General features: G+C 38.4%; 1 protein-coding gene across 2 annotated transcripts in view; it reads left to right on the top strand.

Annotated features, from left to right (window-relative positions):
• Nucleotides 1-24,397, top strand: part of pcdh15b (protocadherin-related 15b) — a 409,107-nt gene that overhangs the window by 289,354 nt on the left and 95,356 nt on the right. For both annotated transcript variants that reach the window (XM_073815853.1, XM_065242769.2), the window contains exons 22-24: nt 2,416-2,532; nt 15,836-15,976; nt 16,096-16,208. In XM_073815853.1, coding sequence (XP_073671954.1) covers nt 2,416-2,532; nt 15,836-15,976; nt 16,096-16,208 — 371 coding nt within the window. The remainder of the gene's footprint in view (nt 1-2,415; nt 2,533-15,835; nt 15,977-16,095; nt 16,209-24,397) is intronic.

The raw sequence follows: 24,397 nt of genomic DNA, 5'->3' as shown, positions 1-24,397 counted from the left end.
AGTCAGTATTGCTAAATCACCAAGGAAACTCAGTACAGACCCACTTGCAACCGGCTGCTTGACTCAAAATTCTCAGAGCCGGAAACATTGCAGACTCGCAGACCATGGGACTCATGCCACTTCACTCGCTCTACAGGGGTGCGTTCCAGTTTTAGACACGCACTCGCGAACTTCCCTGAACACTTCCCCTCGGGGGAATCCCTGTCGTCATTTTGAAGTGCGTTCCACTTTGTCAAGTGGACGAGGGAAGTCTGTATGGACAGACCCTCGCTCCCTCGATTTTGACAGAGGGAGCGAGTCTACTTCATATGTTCACTTCAGGCAGCTCCATATCCCACAATGCATCACGATTGTGACGTCACTTCAGCAACTCGCACTTTGCACGTGGAAGGGGGCGGTCTCCACTTTCCATGTGATCAAGGGCTTAGGGCGATCCATTTGAACCTACTTCAAGTGTTTTAGCAGTAGTGGCCACTCGTACAATGTAAGCAATGACGTACCTCAGAGTGAACGAGACTGAGGGAAGTTAGCGAGGGAAGGTCATTAAAAAACGAACTGGAACGCAGGGCAGATCCACTAATCGGCTGTTTCGCGCGAACTGACTCCAGAATCTCACTCAGAGCCGGAAACATTGCAGTCTCGAGTCTGCAATGTTTCCGGCAGATCTGCGAATCTGCAGTGTTTCCGGCTCTGACTCGAGAGACAGTTCATGCGGATCAGCCGGTTACGAGTTGAGAGATTCTCGAGTTAGAGCCGGTAACATTGCAGATTCGCATATCTCTCAAGTCCGCAATGTTTCCGGCTCTGCGTGAGAATCTCGGGTCAGTTGTCGCGCAGATTAGCCAGTTACGAGTGGATCTGTAGAGCAGGCGAAGTCTCTATAATGTTGCAAGAGGTTTGTGTGTGTGATGGCGCTGTTTATGATTTTACATTAAATTGTAGTAGGACTCAAATTATCTGGGTTAATGATACTAGAGACTCGCGACTCATGAGTTAATTGAAAGATCCGGGTGAAAGATCCGAGTGAGTCATGACTTAAACAGGTCTACCCCACACATCAGAAGTTCTGATCGTATATTAAACATGTTTCGTGATCGGGGTGGCTCTGACATTCTTCAGATCAGGTTTGGACACTTAACACATCTCACACCAAGGGAAAATAATCTGTAGAACCATCAAGTTAAACGGGACATAGGATTGTTGAAAGGGGGGAAATCGGCCCAAAATCACCCCGATTAACTTTTGGTGTGTACCCAGCATTAGTTAGGACTTTGTTTTTTTCTTTGGCTGTTGAAGCAGTGTTTTAAAATTTACTATTGCAAAGAAAACTAAGATCAAATGTGATCAAATAATTTAATTGTTGTAGATTTACCTTAATAATATTTCTTGTGTGTGCTGTGTTAATAATGTGTAAAAGTTGAATGATAATCTTGCGAGTGCTAGTTGTCAGGTCTGTGATTTGTGGATTTATACAAACACACTTGAAAGGTTAAATAACTGAATCAGACTCTGACATCATAAATCAGTCTATGAAACTCATCAATGGTGGCGATCAACAAACGAAAGCTTCATGCTGCACTCAACATAGTACTATACTAATCCAAATGACTCCCAGCATGCATTGCAGTTGATTGTTTAATCTGAGTTAGTTTGATGATTGTCACCACTATTGAGATTTGTAGGATAATTGACCATGTCTGAATGTGTTGGTGTATTTTTCTGTTTAGCCTTTAACAGTGCCTTCACAAACCAGAACAATTATAACAGTCACAAAAGGAACAATCTCATCATGTAAAGCAGCTTCATTTTATCTCATCTTAACATCTTCATAAAAAGCAAACAATTTCAGCTTAATTTGTGTTAAATACATACTGAACAAAAGAAAAGGAAATATTTTCCTAAGTAAATGTCAAGAGTCAAAGGCAAAATAAAGCAAACACTGATCACCACAATAGTAGTTATTAATGGACAGTGCACACATGATTTTAATTCAATGGGATTAACATTGACACATTAACCATTTTTAACATTGTTTCAATGATTAACTGGTTAAAAACCTCACCTCTCATGCTACTGTAAGCCTTTCTGTATGTTTATGTTTATTTTCTGTATGCTTCTTCGTCTTCTGTAGGACCATGGCCTTTCTCCTGCCTCTATCTTTATATCAGTGGCTATAATTATCTCTCACCCAACTTCTCTCCAGACGTCCCAGGGCACAGCACCGTGTCACATTACCAATGCACTGCATGATCTACTATTGAATAAATGACATTTTTGTTTAGTGTTGCAATGTTTGGAGCTTGCTAATGGGCTCTGAGCTTGCACATGTGCTGAATGCTGCGAAAGACTAAAGAGCCGGTGAAGATAGTGGATGAGTTAACACTAAAGACTCTCTAATGGTTTTTGTATGAACAGGACATGAATGACTTTTCTCCAGTCTTCACTCAACCGCTCTATCGAGGGATGGTGGCGCCCAATGCAGTCAAAGGAACTGTGGTCACTACTGTACACGCTGATGACGCTGATACACAGGTGAGACACTTAGACTGAGAGTAAAACCTGAAATATACTGTTCCCATGAGGAACATAAACATAATAAATGAAGCATTAATTCAACTGCAAGAAGGCAGAAAGGTTTGTGTGAAGGGGAGGTATAGGTGTTGAGGATAAATAAAATCTGTGTGTGTAGGATTTGGGGAAGGGAATAGAATATACAGTTTGTACAGTATAAAAACCATTACGTCTATGGAGTGCCCCCACAAAACATGGAAACCAGTGTGCATGCTTGCGTGCGTGTGTGTGCGTGTGTGTGTTTCTTCACCCTGAGAATAAATTTTGTGCTCAAATAATGAGGAAATTATTTGAAATACACTTCTTTTTCATGACGACACACTGTAACTTTAGAAATTAATTCTCAGTTAAAGAACTAGGCTTGTAGCCTTTTTAAGTATTATGTGCAGTTTTATAGTGACCCATGTCAAGATGAAGCATAAATATGTAAACTGATGTTAGTCAATTACTGTGTGGTTCCTGGCCGGCATACATTATGTAATCGTGTTGATCTGACTTAACTCAGATGGTCAGACTTTAAATCAAAGACTTGTTAGAGTCTCTTTGATCTTATTTCTGAAGATATTATGAGTGTGGCATCAAGATCTCCTCAGAATGAAGGTTGAGTGTTGTTGACAGGTACTGTTATTGGTTTCTGCCTGATGGGAATGTGAGAGTGAATGTGTGCTAATGTGACATGACTTCAAAGTGCTAAACGCAATAAAAAAAACACGAGGGATGAGAAGAAATACCATCCGGAGAGCTGTGTGTATGTGAATAACATCAGTGAGTAACAGATGGATCTCTGCTCGGCACAAATTCAAACACAACCATCATCACACAAAGATTTAAGTGTAATTTACAGCTTTAATCAGTATCATGACCGTCTGTATGGCTGCTGTAAGAGTTAAAAGAGCCAATGAAGCGAATGTGTTTCCAGACATGGTCTGTTTTACTGAATTATAAAGAGAGAGATTTTTTGATGGCATTGTTGTCAGATTTTATTCTGATTTGAATGTGCGATTGGAAATCAAGGGGTGTCATCAGCCAATCATTAGTCACATGACATTTCAGTTCAGGGGATAGTTCAAAACAACCTGAAAGCAGATCAAAATCTTCATGTTGGATATTCATTAAATTACATAATTTACTATTGATTTCAAATATAAAAACTGAAGTAATTCTTCTGTAATTCTTTTCCAGATTAATTATTAGGGTATTTATTTATTTTTTTTGCCCTGTTTTAATTATTTTAATGTTAGAAACAGTAAGGGCTGTCTGTAATAACAATCAAACAATTTGCTACAAACAAAGTGTCAAGTGTCTTTGTGATATTACATGGCTCGTTGGAATGCTGGTGTCTGATTGGCCAGCCGTGACATTTGCAGGTTTGTTGTCTTTTAACATTGGGGCTGCTCCATCACTTAGTTGTAAACGATTGGCAAATCCGGCATCAAACTAGGCCAAAAGCAATTGTCTCCAAAATGCAGGTAACAAACATAAACCAATTCGCAATTATCTTGCTGTCTGAGAAAAAAACTGCACCCACTGTTGTCTTAGGACAGGGTTAATTGGAAAGCTGATAAAGCTTTATTCTCATTACCTCCAGAACACACTTTTGTCATGCCATTGTTATTTCTTATATAACAAAGTTGTCACATGCAGTGATGCTTGTGACTCTTCTCAAAGAAAAAAATGCAGAGCGTTCTCACTCTCTCTCTTTATCTCTCTCTCTCTGATTGACATGTGAGCGTGTTTTTCCGGGGGAAGTGCCCATAAAAAAGGAATAAGGGGTCCATGATTAGTAACAGTTAAAGATGTTCGAAAAAAACTTTCCGAAACTTGTAGGAAAAGAGGAGGTGTGAGTTTTGCCCAGAAATACTCTGTCACATGCTCAACTGCTTTTGCTCAACACTTTGCATTTGTTTAGCATGATTGATACAACTCTTTAACTGTGTTAATATGTCAGAATGCATGAAATACTGTTAAACTCCCCCTTTAAATGAATTAAGCTTAGAGCTTATCAGTTTATTGGTATTTGCTGCATTACTTAACGCCCTGAAAAGTATGTCTTAAATTGTGTTAATCATTATGGAAAGGCGATGTTGCGCCTGTTTTTTTACCATGTGCCTTTTTCAGTAAACCACCTACAGAAATTTCCACTCCATTCTGTGTTTTTCATTATTTTTTTTTTTTTTTTTGGAGTTGCTCTGTTTAGTAATGAGTTTTATGATGTCTCATCTATGATTGCTCACTCATGTGTGGACGCCTTGCAGATTAATGTAGTGTTCTGTTATTATATATAAACAACACCTTTAATTTTAATTTAATTTAATTTTAACATTTCATTCTGAAAAAAAAGAGGGCACATAATGTTTTCGAAAACCTGTCACTAGCTGGGATTCTGGTTTATGCACATTTTGAAGTACAGGTATTGCATAAGAAACAAGTGATGGAAACACCAAAATTTGAATAAAAATCCCTTTAATCACAGTTTTTTTTATGCGAAAAAGAGTAAATGCGAATAATGGGAGTTGGAAACGTATTTGCAGAATAAATTCAGACGTAGCAAACATTAAACCCACATTACTGAATTGTCTAGCTTTTATCGTTAACATTGTCTTTACCATATATGGGGCTTGACACCATCGCAATGTCCTTGCTGCTAGTGCCTGCATCAAAAATTCTGAATTTTTTCTTCTGTGCACAGCATTCAGTTTTGCAATTACAAGCTGCACTGCTAGTTACATATAAGTTGCCCAATCATGACTAAATGCAGTCCTGTCTCACTTTTCTAAGCGTGCCTTGTTTTATTTACTGTTGGTTGCAAGTTTACCAATACCACCGAACAACTTGATTGAAATGCAGCTAATTTGCCTTTAATTTTTTGTAAAATTTTGAAAAGATTTGCTTTATTTAAATATAAGAACATGAACATACTTCTGTAAAAATATGCATATTGTTTGTTATCCTAAAGAAATGGCTAAAGTTTTCATGACAATTATTGTATTGTAAATTGTAGGTTACACTTTAGGTTAAGTTATTTGGGAGTTTGATTGCAAGAGACTGGACTAAATTTACAGTTACACTTTAACTGTTTGTACCGTAATTTGTTGACAGACCATGTCATTGCGATTACAGAAAGCAAATGACAGCACTGCATAGCACAAAGAAAACAAAAACAAAAGTAGAAATGTGAACAAAGGACAATCTCCTTAGGGAAAACTGTACATGCAGTGCTTTGGGCTGCCAGTAAAAGTCTAATAGACTTCTAACCATAGCCCAAGAATAGACGATGCGTATACTTTTAGAACATGTAAAAGAAATGAAAGCAAACACCTTGAACACCTTTTGACTTTGCTTACATATTGGAATATCATACATCAGTTATGTTGGCAAAAATGGTCTGTAATTAAATTCAAGGTTATTAAGAGTAGAAGTGGGTTACTCATAGCCGGATTATATTGGTTCTATAGTCATCATTTCAACATCTCGGTTTTTGCTTGCTGGGGACGTTTCTGTCTGTTAGAGAAAAAGTCAAGATTCACCTGGGAGCAATTTACCAACACAGGACAGATTTAGATAAAACATCTAATAGAAATGTATAAAAATATCTTTGACCATTCCCTGTATTATGACAACCTTTTCAATGCTGTTGTGGGGGTGAGACTATTCAACAGAGACCCATTATAATACATTTTGATCAAAATGACATAAGCAACTGATAATGTAGGAAAAAGCCGAGAATTGTACATAATCATTTGCATGAATGAGAAACTGCTTTTTTGATGTGCACAAGTGACACAACGATGTGAGAAGTGAACAGGTAGTTTTAAGAATTTCAATTCTGATCTGAGAAATGTACCAAAGTGATGGAGACAAACTGTAAAAAAATCTTTAACATAGAATTAATGAGTCACATTCTATTTTTATTTGTTTAATGTCTGACAACAGAAACAAAACATATATGTCAATGAGAATGGCTTTATTGAGCACTTAGTTGCACTAAAATACAGTATATACATTTTCACAGACTAGTAGCAAAAGTGGAAACACCAGTCTGACTTTGAGGGCAAATATGCTAATTATTTTGTCAATTCTGAATCGTTTCATGAGGGTCCAATGATTCCCACCCTATTTTTATATATCTGTGTGTTCCTCGTGTGAAGTTCTGCAGATGTCACGGTCACACTGTCCTCTTCATTCATTGCATCCACAATCACCATCCAACCCATAATGCATCAGTCATGTCCGAGCTGGTTAAGGGCGAACAGCCCAACGGCCCCAGCTGCAACTGGAAATTGAATTTTGCCTGCCAGTCATACACGCTGTGAGTTACAGTGGAAAACTGTGTAATTCTGTGTGATATGAGACCAACATCGTACTGTCTGGTCAATTTTATAAAGCCTAATGGAGAACCGAAAATATCACTTTACATACCACAATAAAACAAATTTGATGTTGAAAGCACTGTTTTTATTTACTAAACATCGAAAAAAAAACAGTAGCCTTCAGGTATTTCACGTGTTTTGAAGTTTTTTTATGTAAGGGATAATGTAGAGGCAGCCGGTAGTTATTGGGAAATAAGCCCCGACAGTGTGATCAGGACCCGACGCGAAGCGGAGGGTCTTGTATCACACTGAAGGGGCTTATTTCCCAATAACTACCGGCTGCCTCTACATTATCCCGCTTATTACACGGCTACTTGCCACATAAGAAAAAAAAACTGGACATGAATATGAATTTGAAACATTTTATTGGCATATTTGTTTTAAATTAAGATTTTTATCCTTCCGCGAAACTTTGCACAGATGCATAAAATGATCGTAATACCTTATTAAGATCCTCTGCTTCATACTTGTCTGTCTCCATTTTTTTCTCTTTAACCAGTCTTTGAGAAGTTTTAATGCCCATTCTCTATTTTTTGTGTGTTGACTTCCTAGCTGTCATGCTCTATTTTGTCAAGTTCAGTCTCAGTAAGCTGTCTGTGTCTTGTCGTGGTTGTCGAGTGTTTGTCACAAGATGGCGCCAAACAGACAGTAATCTTTATTGATCTTTATTGGCGCGGAGCGATTTTACTCGTGGAAGTAGTCCGGCTATGCGTTATTATTTTGGAGCGGTTATTATTTGAAAAGAACGAACCTGCAAATGTCTCAACTGACCAATCAGAATCAAGCATTCCAGAGAGCCGTGTAATAAACATATTTAAAATCATTAGATTAAGGCAATCAAATCTACAGGTACTTTAATAATAGTGATAGGCTGCATAATTCTTAGATATAATACATTAAAACTCATTAATTTGAAAACTTGATGTTTGATCCATACAGTTTTATTTTCTGTAGGTTTCTTGTATTTTGTGGTCATTTGGGATATTTGGTCTAATATTGTCAGTGAAAAATTGGTTAGCTGTTTAACAGTTTGATCAGTGATTGCAGAAATAATAATTTAACCACACTGATTCAGTTAAGGCACAACATTTTATTTCTGACTCCAGCATCCAGTTGAGAGATGCCAGAAGTTTAATTTGACTGTGATAAATGACACAGGATAGTAAAATGTCAACTCATTGCATTCACTTGCAAGGTAAATGCAACTCTTTTGGGCTTTCTCCTCAGATCAGACAGAGCGAGCTGCTATCATTCACAGGGGTATTTTAGTGCAGATCATCATTGTTGAATGTCAGTTATATTTTATCATGAGTCTGAGCATCTACGCGCTATGCACAGCCTCTTATTTCCTGATATAAATAAAAAAGGAAAGCACCACTAAAGAATCCATGGATCAGTTTTGAATTTGACCTTAACTTGTAATGTATTTTCAGGCATTTTCAAAAGTGAGGTGTGAACACAGTCATTTTCCTGAAAAAACACTTCAGCAAGTTGTAATCTTCTGGTATCTTTACAGAGAAGGATGTCATTTCTGCCACACTAGGGGAATTGCAAACTGGCAGCATATTCCTAAATACATTCCGTGCCTGCCATTGCTTGGACAAACTGCTGTAAAGTCCCACCATTGGTTGTCAGGGTGGCCAAGATGCTCTTCCATACAAATTAGTGTATTAATGATAACATAGAGTTACATTTATGATGAAATACAGTATAAGGCTGATTGAGGAAAATATAAATGCACAGTTAAACTGTCATGACTGGGTAGGAGTGACAGGACGCAAACGCAAAGTTCAAAATAAATAACATTTAATAATAAAAACATGAGGGCTGACATGGTGAATACAGGAACACAGGAAAACAGGAACATCCAACACAGGGAACAGACAGGGTTGTAATGACAATAATCCGGCAACCGGTGTGACAGAAACAAGGCATATAAATACTAAGACAATTAAACACAAGACAGGTGTAGTGTATTGGAGTCAATGAGTGTCCAGGTGAGACGGATCAGTGCAATACACAAAACATGACACGGACTAGCCGTGACATAACCCCTCCCTCTACGAGTGGCTACCAGACACTCACATAAACACAAAACAAAAACAAAGTCTGGTAGCGAGAGTCCAAGGGAGGGGTGGAGGGCTTGGGGACCCTGGCGAAGCCGGCAGCCGCCGGGACGAAACCAACAGGACGGTGGGCCGGACTGCGCCAGGAGAACCGGAGCGATCGCTCCGAGAACCGAGGCGGACGAATTACCCCCCTTCTGGGAATCGTCGACGATGAGGTGCCCCCCGGAAGTCATCTCCCGTCCCCTCATGGAAATGGAGACCCTCACTCGGTAGCCACCCCGGGGAAATGATCGGGCGTGGTCCGTTCCGTTCCGGTGGTCCTCCGAGGGACCGTCGACGACGACTCAACCGTTGGGGGACCGCCTGGGCCGATCCTCCTCCCGCAGGAGCGAGCGATCGCTCACTGTGGTCCCCAAGAGACATCGGGGCTGATGGGGAATGAACCCCGATGTCACTACTCCCCCTCGACGAAACTCCTGGGGGAGCCGCCCTCCGTGAACTTGCTGCGTCCAGTTTGGCCGGATTATTCTGTCATGACTGGGTAGGAGTGACAGGACGCAAACACAAAGTTCAAAATAAATAACATTTAATAATAAAAACATGAGGGCTGACATGGTGAATACAGGAACACAGGAAAACAGGAACATCCAACACAGGGAACAGACAGGGTTGTAATGACAATAATCCGGCAACCGGTGTGACAGAAACAAGGCATATAAATACTAAGACAATTAAACACAAGACAGGTGTAGTGTATTGGCGTAATGAGTCAATGAGTGTCCAGGTGAGACGGATCAGTGCAATACACAAAACATGACACGGACTAGCCGTGACATAAACAGTGAAAGGACAACCCAGTCAAAGTTTCTATTCATATTCAACCATTTCTCTCTTTAAATTGTTTTCCTGTAATTTGAATGGAACGGTACTTGTGGTTATGTGATGGTGTAGAATTAGCATTAAAGATAGTTGCATGATTACAGTTTAATCACAATCCACTGGGCTTTTACAATCAAGAGTTTGATTATTATTCTTTTACCATCTTGCTTAATAATGTAATATGCAGTTAACAAAATCCTTGTGTGGTAATCGTTTACAGAAGTGCTAGAGAGAGAGAAAGTGTGTGCGTGTGCGTGCATGTGTGTGGACTGAGGTCTTTTGAGGAAGATGATTATTCTTCTGATGAAGTTAGTTTCTTATGGTCACCATGTCATTTCACCTCACCTTGAGTGCTGTTTGGAATTCGCCCTCCGCCTGTGTGTGCGCGCGCATTTAAAGGGCTCATATTATAGGGCTAAAAAGCACATTACTTTGTGTATTTGGTGTAATACAATGTGTTCATGTGGTTTATGGTTAAAAAAATCATTATTTTCCACATACCATACATTTTTTTAGCACCTCTAAGTCCCGCCCATCTGAAACAGGTCGTTTGGTACAAAGCTCATCGTTGTGAGAAAGCGCGGTGTCAACGGGTGTGAACTAATTGGCCAGCTATCCAGTGCGTTGTGATTGGCGGAATACCTCAGTAACGTAATCGGAAATATGACGCTCCTTGCCAAGTTTTGGAAGATGAGCTCCCAAACCAATAGTGAAAGCCACGAGATACTATCGTATTTACTACTACCTTATCAACACGAGCCTGAATCGGACCCAGAAAACACGGATGGCTAAGCTAATCGATCAACTTTACCAGCGCGATGTGAGCAGAACGTAACAGATGGTAAGGTAAGGATACTAAAACATAAACCATGTTTGCATTTGTGAATGTAAAAACAACAAACAAGCACTAATCTGCACTTCTCAAATCTTGCGTTTGGATCATCATTAGGAAATGCATTAAAACACAGGCCAGTCTCTGCTTAAAACCCGTCTTTGAATCGTCAGTGAGGAAATTTATTAAATATGAAAACATCAGCTACTTACAGGATGTCAGTGTAGTTGCAAAGTTACAATAGCTCCACTTTTTAGACGAAGCCTTTGTGTACATCCAGCGGTTGTACTCCGTGATGTTTAGAAAGTAATCCTCCTTAAAATGTGCAGCACACAATCGAACATTTGGGCTGTACTGTTCTGAAACTGTGTTGTAAATAAAACCTAACCACTGGTTTCTTAATATTTACTCTGTTGGAATGCCAACCAAAGTAGTTTTGCAACGAAACACAGCGTCTGCTCGACATGGCGGAAAAAACAATACTACAGCGTGATTGAAAGTTACACCCTCTATCTTTGCGTATATATGAGGGCGGTGTTATGAAAATGTTCAAACCAGTATGATGTCTAACTGCATGGGCGTGTTAAACGAGCCGTTTTAGGTAACACAGTCTCACCCCATGTCGTCAATATTTGACGACACTTGACCATTCGTCATATGTTGACGCGAAGGGTATACCTTTCGCGTCATTTTTTGACGAACTGGGGACTTCAATACTATTACGTCCGTTGCATTCTCTTTCCTATTTTCTTACCATTTTCGCGTCGGTTTAGGGTTAGATTACGCAAAATTAAACAGTCTACGCGAAATTAAACAGTTGTCACCTGGCGTTGGGGTTAGAGTTAGGTACGCGAAATGAAACAGTTGTCACCTGGTGTTGGGGTTAGAGTTAGGTTTGGGTAGGGATGTCATTATGTAAATCTAACCCTAAACCGACGCGGAAATGGTAAGAAAATAGGAAAGAGAATGCAACGGACGTAATAGTATTGAAGTCCCCAGTTCGTCAAAAAATGACGCGAAAGGTATACCCTTCGCGTCAACATATGACGAATGGTCAAGTGTCGTCAAATATTGACGACATGGGGTGAGACTGGGTTGTTTTAGGTGGGCGTGGATGAGGCTTCACGTTTAAAAAGAATATCTCTTTGGATTTGAAACTTTAATTTTTGCAACTTTACAGATCTTTTATGTGCACAGACATCATTAAACACTCTTAAAACAAAGGAAAACATGCAATCTGACAATTTGACCCCTTTAAGTGCCCTCAGGATAGCATGGCTCCGCCCTCCTACGTGCTTCCGCTTATTTTTCATTTCGCTTCAGCAGTACGTCTGGGATTTCTCTATAGAGTTTCGTTTTCTCCTGCAAAAATCTGCAGGACGAATCAGCGAACAGATGGGGGTGGGGTCGTGCGTCAGTTTGAGTTGTAGTTCAGTAATGGCAGCGGAGAAAGACGTGAGAAAAGCTATTCGGTCCGTTGTTGCAAAACTGCCGAATATACAGAAGTTAAAGCCGGAGCAGGAACCAGGTTTGCTAACTTTTGTTTGTCTGATTATTCTGACTTGTTGTTTCCGGACGGTTTTGGTGCATGATATACGTCACGACCACATGTTAGCGATTGGCTTTGGCAGATCCTGAGTGACTCTGGGCATATCCAATAGTTTTAAACTTCAACAATGGACCCTCCTTAACGGAAGTAACGCTTTGCTATGGAGCGTTGCCAGACTCTCTGTACAAATGAAATGAATGTACGAGAGTCTGGTTATACCAGGCTACCCTCAGGAGTGCATATATGGAGAAACGCATTTCAAAAAGTAAGCCAACATAAAATCTTTCTGTTCTTGACAGGGCACATACACAAAAAAATATCTCACAGTATTCTTTTTCTAATTAAAGAGTGAGAAACCAGTCTGTGCTTATTGTTTCTTAAAGAGACAGTAACCTCAATTAACCTACTTAAGACTGTGTCATTAATGTTAATCAAACAACCCAAGACAAAGAGAAGTCACTTCTGTGGCTCTAAAAAAATAATAATAATGATATTTAATTCGTACAATAAAGTCAGTGTTATTATTCATTTTATTCGATTTCTGTACCTAATGCTAATTTTAGACTTTACTTGATGTGTAACTTTGTTCTTTTTTTTAAATGTTTGTAATTTCTTTATTTGTAATAAATTTTTCCCACCTTTTTTTGCTGATCCGAAAAATTATCCGATCCGTGCCTCAAAAACCATAATGTGATCCGAACCGTGAGTTTTGTGATCCGTCACAGCCCTAGTAAAGGGCCCTTAGGGCCTTAAGACAATTGTATGAACCGTCACTCTGAGATCTTCGGCAAATTGTGATTCATCTTCTGTATAATTACCCACATTAAAAATACAACTGGTTACTGGTTTCTTTGTTATATGCTCCGTAGTTTTGTTTGAGGGTTTTTGCATCAACTACTGTAAGTAGATTTTAAGTCGTATTCTTAAGATTTGAATTTATTCTCAATTTAGTTTATTTGATCTTGTGTGAAGCTCTTTATCACATCTCATATTTGCAGTTAACAAATTGATGTTTACGTTAATCTTTACAAATATTTTAAATTTAATTTAACATTGTCGGTTTGTTAGCACACAGATTTTCTAAGCTTATAGAGCTTTTCACAGATATTGAGACCGAAATGAACATCCCTACCGCATTTAAAGCAGCACATTAGTTTAAATGACAGCCGTCCTGTTGATGGTCTTTTGCGTATTTTCTTGGCATATCAAATTTTTTTATTGAAACCAGCAAGCATTCATTAGTCAAGCTCTGGTTTCAATGGTTATTTAGTACTGATACATAATAAATTAGTTTTTTTATAAACAGCCATTATCTCTTCAGTCTGCCGGTGTCAGTGTTTGTTTTGCTGTCCGTCGGTGGGGTTTTGAGTCTTTCTTTAATCTCCTCTGTTCTCTGAGCATCTGTCAGCTGGCTCTTCACATTGGCATCTGATATCTGTATTTTTTCATTAGCCATCTTCCACCAAAACAGACTCGATCAGAATTAAGCTGATCGCTTCTCATATTGCCTTTATCCGTATCACTTAATGGAAAAAAGCTCTAGCTGGGCACGATGTAATCATATCTGCAATTATTAAGTCTTTATAAACTGAAAAAGAAAATCTTGAAAGAAAAATGAAAGTATTGTTAATCAAACTCTTTATAATTATGTAAATAAATGATTTACTGACTCTATGCCCTAAAGACACATGACTAAGGTGAAATTTAATACAGTATGTACTGTAGTGTGATGTCACATCAGACCTCATGGACCGAGTATCACTATGTGTAATGGTGTCTTCAGTCCTGGGCAGATTGATGGTTTTATCTGTACATTCTCATGAGGACAGGCCCACCCGCGAGCTCCATTTCTCACCCGGCTTCACCCTTATAATTATCTCCATCACAGCAGGACTACAGCTGTCCCCGGGCCAAAATCGCACATCACTACTCATAGATTCATGACTTACAAAACTCACAGCGGTCGAGCGGGACTCTAAAGACACTAAAATGAGGCAAATTATGTCTGTCAGATGTACTGTATTGAATCCTGTTCTTCTGAAGAGGTTTGGGTTTAATAATTCCTGAAGCTGAATGCACTTTACATTCGATGTCTTCATTTATACCACAGCAGTGTGTACATAATAAACCCACTGTTTAAACTAATCAGATTTTATTAATATGTTATGTCTTAAAACATATGTTACATGGTTTTGAATGGCCAATTATTAAACTGTGTAAATTACCTAGCAAAAAATAATTACAAATGAATTATTAAATAAAGCATTTTTCTCAGAATGATCGCTGGGAGGTAAGATGTGTCGAGTAAGGGTTGTATCCAAATGCAGGAAACATTATTACCAATGTTATTACAAATAGGTAGCCTAATGTTGTCATACTCCAAATTCTAGTCAGAAATTGAGTCTGATAACGCTCCATTGGTCTGTGATTATGGGGTGTCTTTTAACCGAACCAGAACAAAAATTGCCTCTGCACTAAATTGGATACACCTACAGACTATCTTTTACCATTTGTAAGTTAGATGAACTTCATCCATGGGCTTCCGAAAAGGAGCAGGGGACAACCGCTAGTTATATCCACGTTGTCGTGTGCGCTGTCAATATCTTCTAGAACAGACTAGATGGCAGAATCTTCACATCTCAAATCTCCAGCGGCAGCCGTCTTTGTTGTAAACCAGGGGTGGGCATTCCTGGTTCTGGAGTGCCACTGTCCTGCAAAGTTTAGCTCCAACCCTAATCAAACACACCTAAAAAATCTAATCAAAGGCTACAGGATTGCTTGGAAATGACTTCCAGGTGTGTTTGATTAGGGTTGGAGCTAAACTTTGCAGGAATGCCCACCCCTGTTGTAAACGGATTCAACACAAGCGCTCTTTGGTGACGTGGTTGATTATGTTGATCATCTGTCCATCATTGTATAAAGCCCTCCCTGACAAATTGATTGGTTCGATCAGCTTTCGGTTGCACATAGTAGCGCCACAGAGCGACTCCAGACTGAACTTCCCAACCTGGGGTGCGTTTCCCAAAAGCATTGTTGCTAACTATATTTCCCATTGCCAACCAACTAAGTTGCTCACACGTTAGCAACTATGCTTTTGGGAAACGCACCCCTGAACTGTTGTGGGCAGGGCTAAGTTGGGCTAGCACCCAGGCTAACAAATAGGCCTTATTAAATATCTTGACTGATTTATGACAATTAAACAGAATTATTTGCCTTTAAAATAAGACTTTAATGAGAATAATTTGCCTTTAAAATAAAACTTTAATATAGGATAAGTAAACTATATCAATTTTTATTTAGGGTCATATTTTACCTTAAAATCATTACCTATTGATTTGATGTGACTCCAAGCTTATCACTATTTTTATTTATAAACCCATTGACTTGAGGACGATTGATCCAGAAGTGATAACATTTTAAGGCCTTGCGATCCTGATTTTTTAATTTATTAGTGATATGGTATAACTAATGAGTCAGTTATTTTATCTAAACATGTTATGTCTACTGTTATTAAAGCAGAATGAGTGCATTTTCTTTATTTGTACATTTTTGTATTGTCAAACAGGGTACAGCGGCCAGTCAAGTTCACTATAAAGTAGATTCGGCACAGTTTCCATACAGCAGCAGTATTTTTGATGTGGAAGAGAACTCAGGAAATGTTTTCACCAAAGTTAATCTCAATGAGGAGCCGAATACTAAATTCAGTGTGAGTACGCAACAACAGCATTCATAATGAACTTTGTATACAAAAAGTTGTTGGCCGACTCGTGATGCTGAATAAATATTACACATCTTGAAATGCATTTTTTCTTGCTTCCTAAACAGTTGGCAGTTATTGCTTATGATGACGGAATGCCGATGAAGTTCAATAAGACCTTAGTGGAGATCACCGTCCTGCAACCATCCATCATCCCTGTTTTCACACAGGAGGAGTACAGGTGCGTGGATCACTTGTTATAACATGTTATAAAGGCACAACAACATGTACCAGTTAATCCTTCTCAGGCCCTGTCCACACATACACAGGTATTTTCAAAACTGTAGCTTTTTCTATGCGGTGGTGCAGTATTGGATGATTGAAACCAAACTTTTGGAAACAGAAGATTTTTAGAAACTCTGGTTGCAGCGTTGTCGTGTAGCCGGTGAAACCAGAGTTTTTTTGCCTGTGAAGTCTTGAGGGGAAACTCTGTAGTGGCTTCTGATTGGCCAGCATGGCTTTACGGTTAGGGATATATCGTCATCTGTTGGTTTGGCATGCTATTGACAACACTTCATACTGGGATTTTTGCCTGGACGGTAAGATTTTTTTAACGAAGGAGAGAAAAACTCAGTTTGTGAAAATACTTGTGTACGTGTGGACTAGGCCTCAGTAAGACCTTGAATAAGGGTCGTTTTAATGTCATGTTGACTTTTAGAAAAGCTCTATGGAGAGACTCGTTCTAGTTTTGTTTGATATTAAACTGTCAACATAGTTTTAATCATAAGCTTTATGAATATGTATAATAGCTGCAAGGTAAAGCGTGCTGTAAAAGTACAACATTACATTATACACGCACTGTTGTTTCCTCAAAGGACATTTGCACTGAATGCATTTATGCATTATTAAATTACATGTGTAATATATTTGACACGGGGGGTAATCAGTTCAATCCACCAGCTTTCAAAGCCCTCAACGCTTGCCCTAACTCACCTAAATAGATTTAAAGCTGAAAAATTCTGATTAATTTATAACTTGGGCCATTCATCATTACCTTCATATACAGATGACAGATCAATCTGTGTGGATTGATCTGTGATCAAAATGAATTTATTAATAGTTTTTGTATGTAAGTGTAGCTGTATGTGGTAACGGAGGCTTTGATGAGTTACAGGGACCAGTGAGGTTAAATATGGCCTTGATATCCACAAGCCTCCTTATCTATTGATTAATCAGAGCTACACCGACAGAAACACGGGGATGAAAAGAGTTGGCCCAAGGTCTGAATTAATGCTGTGTCCTACAGAGGCGAGAAAAGGTCGAGCTTGATCGTAGCTCTGTAGCACTGTGAGAATAACAATAGCTTTCAGATGCAGCGCTCCTTCAGCTAGATTACAGGCAGCTGTGTGAGTTTGGCTGGAGTTTTTCTCATCTGTCCCAGCTTCACAAGATCACGGTGCTGCGCTGGGTGAGATCTTCTAGAGCAGGGGGTCTTAAATGTTTTATTTTTTGTGGCCAGGGACCCTTTACATGGGAGAAACATTTTTAAGGACCCCCTTAAATTTTATAATAGTTATATTCTTACATTTAAGCACATTTTTACACTTTCATAGTGATAAACATAAGCATGTTTTCTCCTAAAACATTTCAGTTCAACTTTTGTTGTTTTGTTCAAATTACACTTTGAGAACCCTTGATCTAGACCAGGGCATGGCCAACCCAAGCCTTTATGGGCTCTAAGCAGAATTTTATTTGGGGGGCTCATACCCATGTTGATTAGAGTATTCTGAGGTCGACCACAGCCCGCCAAAACCTCTTTATTTTTCAATGAATCCACTGATTTTCGAATACACAAATGCTAGCATTTAGCTGTTTCTCTAAATAAATTTACATGACATGCTTTAAAAACATTTCATAAAATTCAGAGTCTTAAAGGTATCATTTTCAGATTTGAAACGGAACATGGTCTGACCTGTGGCTTTAGATGCAGTGCATTTTTTTGATTCATTTAAGGTCAATTTAAATTATATTATCATAAATATATATCAAATTTATTTTGTAAAGTTATTTGAAATATATTTTTAACTATTCACAACTCTTTTAGTATCACAAAACAATAATTCTGTCTTTACAATAAACGTACAAAAAACTTATGTTTTTATGAACCCTGACCATTTTAGTATGACATTTTTGAGTTTTTTTTCAAAAGGAGAGCAATTGCCGAAGAGGTTAAAAGGTGTAGTTTTTTAAAGGGAACCACCGGCTCATTTACGGTACATGTTTTTTTGAAAGTATGGTAATGTCTAGGGGTACCTTTAGCATCCTCATAGTGACTCAGGGGGTGTTTGATGCTTTGGTTTTCAATGCCTTAAGGGAGTGCTGAATTTGCAGATCGTTTAAAACTGAAAGATGGAGCGGCCCTAGCGATAAAAGATTTAAGTCATGACTCAGAACCGCAGACAGCAAGTAAAACTGCATAAAATGTCTGTGTTTTGTTGGCAGTCAGCAGTTAAGTGCATGATCGTATAGTATAATAAATCAAAAGTTATCCAGGGATAAAGCAATGATGTATTGTGTGTTGCATGCTTGTGACTCGCTCTTCCCACAGCACACCTGAAGGAGCTCGACTGTTTTTTTAGGAAGAAGCGTTACAGCTCTGTCTTTTATAAATCTGATCAAACTAAAGACTCTTCGAAGATATGAAGGATGCAATACTATTTTGTAGGTACTCAACATTAGCAGAAACTGTGGTTGTTGTGTCACATTTAAGGGCATAGCAAACATGCTGACAACAATTTAAAAGTAAAAATTATCTCTAAAGTGTATTTTTAATGGCTAAAGAAAAGTGGAATTATGGAATGAATGAGTTATAAACAATAACAAACAGTGATTTTTCGTTTTCTCGACAATTTTGTTTGCAAGCTCTGCTGATGTTTGCCGACTAAATGCACAGCAAATCTAGTTTGTTTCATAAAATGTATAATCACTGTGCCTTAATCTAAATCACTTTTTAATTTTCACCACCATGTTTGTAGATTATTTGTTGTCTCTTTGGTATTCCACTGAGAGAAAGCAAGAAACAAACTAAATTTTTTGTGTAATGATGAATATATAAAGTAAATGCTCAGGAAGGGAACAGAGCTCTGTGATTGGTCAAACTAATTCATAATGTTTCTAATGTGATGTTCTGCATCTTAATCTAGGGACACACCTAAGGGCTTGCTAAAACATTCGAAAACTGGACACAACAAACTTAATGATTATTTCTTGTGACGGAGCAGATTTTAATCTTCGACAGTTAGAAAGGAGCACAAACTTATTTTATAGAAAATTAAAAAATCTTTATTTTTCATTAAATTATTCTAGCCAATCATCTTCTTCATTCTGCTTAGGGATATTTTTCACAAATCAAATCATATCGTGCATGTTTTTCTCTTGTCTATTCTGAAAGTGTCAGATAATAGGTCTTCTCAGGTCCAAATGTGCGAATCCTGAAATGACCCAAATCACTTTTTACCCAAACCCGACATCATAACTGTCAACATTGGGATTTGAAAATAAGGGAACCCTAATTACCCAGTTTGCACTACTATGCAAGTGAATATATGGGTCTAACTTGTATCATTTTTTTGTATGGCTCTCTGCATCTGCAAAGGGACTTGTTATACACACAGGTCACAGACGTTGCATTCTTTAACACCTTCTGAGTTTAGTAGTAGAGCACAAACAGCAGTTTTCCCAACAAAAAGTAAAAGTTATAAAATGCACATTACCACCACTCAGAATGCACATCCAAATGTGTGAGTGTGTGTGTTCGTGGGGAGTTATAGTTTTGCATGCGACTCGTCATCCTCAACCCTCTCTCCCAATAGGAAGCTTCTTCCTCTTATTGTTTTATTGGCGGGTGCCATTTGAGAGATATGTTACAGATATACTGCTGCCTGCTTTACTGGAGATGAATGTAGCAAACATCAAACACAGCCAGTGTGATTTTAAAGACAGATTAAAAATACAGGAGAAATATGGGATATTATTAAAATGGGATTATGGTGGGATAGAATGCTAAAATATTGAAGCATTGCAGGAAAACGGGAGAGTTGACAGGTATGCCCGTCATGCATAAAATGTTTTTTTTTTTTTTAATAACGACTCGATGCACACACGCGCGAGATTTCAGGTTTTGAGTCGGATCTCAGGTTCTCGGATCTAAACGGACTGGTGAAAACCTCTTTGACAGAGTACAACCTAAAATGGGTAGGGATCAAGCACATAGATGTATTAGCAGCATAATGGGTTTACATACTTATTTAATTTCATTATAATGTCCAGGGGCGGATCTACGGGGTGGCACGGGGTGGCAGTTGCCACCCTAAATAAAAGCATTGCCACCCCATATGCCACCCAAGCTGGTATCCTAATATATATATATATATATATAATGTATACCCGAGTAGGCTCTTTTAACCAGAAAGGCAATGTAGTTTTTCTCTGCGTGTGTTTAGGGGTGGGAGACACATATCTGACAATGATTGGTGTGTGTGTCTTAGAAGGGGTGGGACAGCCACATGATGATGATTGGCTTAATTTCCATCGTTAGCCAACCAGAGGCAGCAGAGTTCATACACAAGCACGAACATTCAGTCCGAGCAGAAAGTCTTACAGTGTAAAAAAAGTCTGCGCAGTCTTGCTAACTTGGCAAACTTTTTAGACCCCTTTAACGACTTTATTAGAAAAGCGACTAGGACAAATCTAGCGATCTTTTCTGGCGTGGTGCGAGACTTTTGAAAACTGCCGTGAAAGGATGCATCGCTCCATCCAAGGCACTCACACGCAGCCCGGTTCTCGCGCTGCAGTCCATCCCTTCCGAGTCGCACAAACCCACAACAACAGAGTGATGGCAAGTACAACGATCTCAAAACAAAGGTAGCGGACGCAAGCACAAAGTATAAAAAGCACAAACGTTAATTTTCCATCGTTGAGGTTAAAGGCAAGAATGTTTATGAACGTGCAACTTATGCCCATGAAGAAAGAGTCTCTTTACATCTGTAGCAAGTAATTCTGATCTAATGAAGCACCTCACATCACATGATGGCAAAAAATTCATGGTTACTTTTTAGTGTCTTAAAGTGATTAAGTTGAGCCTCACATCAGCAAATCAGAGTACTGAATATGGTCATATTTTACAGATAAATGTTGCATCAGGATAAGAATACAAAAATTAAACTGTTGATTGTTTAATATTGCCTGAGGTTGTTTGGTAGTTAAAACAACTGAACTGCAGGTTGTGTAAGCAGTAAATATATTTTAAGCAGTTCTTTCTAGAGTTAGCCCGTCATGTCTTGTTAGCTACTGCAGCAATAAAAATATTCCATACATGCATATGAAATCGCTCGTTATGATATTTCCTAATGTTTTTATTTGTCTTCAATAAGGAGACAAAACTATTCAGTATTGTGTATGTTTAGAAAGCTTGAAAGACAACTTAATTCTGCATTTTCCAGGGCCGGGTTTCCCAAAAGCATCGTAAGGCTAAGTAGATCGTAAAAACGATCGTACGAATCATCTTAGAATTACAGGCTGTTTCCCAAAAGCTTCGTAGCTTAAGTAGTACTTGAAAATCATCGTAGATCTACGAGTGGTCTGGAGTAATCGTTCATTCATAAGTGCATCGTAAGACAACAGTGTTACAAGGTCACCTGCAGGACAACCAGCATATTGCACTCCTGCAATAACGATAATGTAATGTTTTAAATGTAGGCTATATTTATTTATTGGGGTTTTCTTTGTTTATTTGTTTAAAATACTTTAATATAATATATTTAAAATTCAAACGAGAAATTAAATTTAAATGACTAAACATAAATTTATAAAGAAGGATAACGTATTTGGTTCAATTCTGGTAAAAGTTGGTACTAGCAAATTGATAAATGGTTCCTACCAATTGCTGCTATAATTCATCTAGGCTACAGTAAAAAAAAAATGTTTTGAAGGGTATGGCATCTGATTAAAGAAACCAAATAAATATTTATGGTACAATGCAATAATCCATAATAATAAATAAACATAGATAATAAAAACAAATAATAATAATAATAATCTAAACTATAAGATAAAATGCAGAAGCATTTTTGCAGTGGGACGAGTTCTAAATAGTATTTCATTATGAACAATTTTAAAACATTTAAAAGGTCATTGAACAATAATAAAAAATATAATAAAAAATATTAGTGCACATCGGCTAAAGATCATTAGCCTAAACAAGCTTCTGCTACAAATTCGAGTCATTCTATTGGTGTCATTTCAGCACTTGACAAACGGATAGCGACCCGTAAGTAGCACTTAAAACTCAGCTGCGAACGATCGTTTCACGTGCATCTTTGGGAAACGCACGTAAATGAACAACGAATGTTCGTTAAGTAGCTCGTAGAAAGTGCTCTTAAGTGCTAAGTTTAATCGTTATCGGGAAACCCAGCCCAGGATACTATAAAAAGAAAGGCTGATATCATTTTTTTTAACCAAAAAGAATAGAAAAATCAAATATTAATGGAGTGGAAGGTACAAATAAAACAGAAAAAATACGTTGTGGAAGGGAGAGGAGTAGATGAAGTCATGAAAGAAAGAAACATATGGATGGCAAAGAGCTAAAAAGAAGTGAAAAGACAGAAATCCATCATGAATTGAGTGAAAGGATTAAAGAAGAGGGTTATGAGAGAAAGAGATGCCTTTCAAATATGTTTAACATTAATATAAACTAGGCAAACCTATTTTATTTATATAACAGTCTTTATACCATTATGTTCAACCTTGCTCATCATGGTTACAGTCAGTGTTTTTAGATATTGGTAAGATGTATGTATTAACTTAGTATTAAGACAAAGGGTGCTACAGTAGAGATGCTAAAGGTAGCTGCTTGGGTACTTATAGGAACATTTGTTGTTGCGTTTTTTTTATGTTATAAAAATTTGAGGTCCAGTGTATACACCGAATATAGTATATACAGTATATCATTTCTTGTATCCACAACAACCATGCAAGGATGCTTACTTCATTGCCACCCCTCGTAGTTCTCATGCCACCCCCTTGCCACCCCATAAATAATTTTGTAGATCCGCCCCTGATAATGTCACATTAAACATATCCATCAGAGTAAACTTAAAGGGCAGGCATCAAATGCAAGAGAAAGATGGATGCAATAAAGAGTCTGACCTACACTATCTGATAGTTTGAGTATGACAGACTGTGTGTGTGTGTGTGTGTGTGTGTGTGTGTGTGTGTGTGTGTGTGTGTGTGTGTGTGTGTGTGTGTGTGTGTGTGTGTGTGTGTGTGTGCAAACACATGGTACTAGTACAATAGTAAAGCACAGGGTTGATCCAGGACTGGAACTGTAATCATTAGTAAGATGTACTAAAGTGGGAATGATGTGTACGAATCCTCAAGTACAAATAACTTCAGATACCAGGTATGTGTTCAGTGGTACATTGAAAACAGTAGGCACCTAACGTTTCAAATGTTTATCAGTTGAGCCGTTGCACATACAATTGATCTACATCAATGCATTCACATATATGGGTGAAGTGCAGATTGAGAATCTTTACACGTCTTTATCTGGCAGTGAATGAGCCGCACTTGTCTCGTCTCTGGAGTGTGAACCGTTTCTCTTGGTTGTGTCGTGTGGACAGCTTTCCTCCTGACAGACTCGAATGACTTTGTGTTCTTCTTCAAGTATCAGTTTTTCGCTTTAAAGGATTGCACGTAACACCGGCTGCTCTCTATAGTGTGAAAGTGTTAGTCTCTGAGACAAACAGAGTAAGATGGCAGTATAAGTTTTATAAGCTGACTAGTTTGAAGTGGCGGTCAAACTGTGATTCTGGTGACTTTGTTGCTTAGATGTTATCTGCTGTTGATTCCTGCATTGGGTTTAGTCCAGTTAGCCACGTGGTGATCTGTTTTTAATGCACGAGTTGTTTCATGTCGTCTCCTCTGGCCGGGTGGAGGTGACGGGCGCGGGTGCAGGTGCGGGATTAGTATGCAAATGCTAGCGGTTCCTTTGTATGCTCCCACCAGCTCAGGGTCAGACAAACAAGCGCACCATTAGCCCAGTAGTCCTTATTAGCATGTCAATCCCACCTGACTGCGATGCTTTCAGACCATCACACTAGCACGCAGGCAGTGGCCTTTATAATAAATGTTTTTGTGCATTCTGTGTTTATGTGATATACAACATCATGCAACAACATCTGCAAGACATGATATAGCCGTACAGAAAAATGTTGCTTGTAATTGAATGTGATAAGGTTCCTTTGTAGATGATGAAATGTCTGATGCTATTAGACTTTGATTTAATGTTTGGGATTATAATCTCTAAAACATTCATTTGGATGTTTGGGAATTTAAGGAAAATTACTTTTGCTTATGCAATATTCACTGGGG

Source organism: Paramisgurnus dabryanus, chromosome 1 (genome assembly GCF_030506205.2).
Source record: "Paramisgurnus dabryanus chromosome 1, PD_genome_1.1, whole genome shotgun sequence".
In the NCBI taxonomy this organism is placed as follows: domain Eukaryota; kingdom Metazoa; phylum Chordata; class Actinopteri; order Cypriniformes; family Cobitidae; genus Paramisgurnus; species Paramisgurnus dabryanus.
This window is presented reverse-complemented; position numbering and strand designations above follow the sequence as displayed.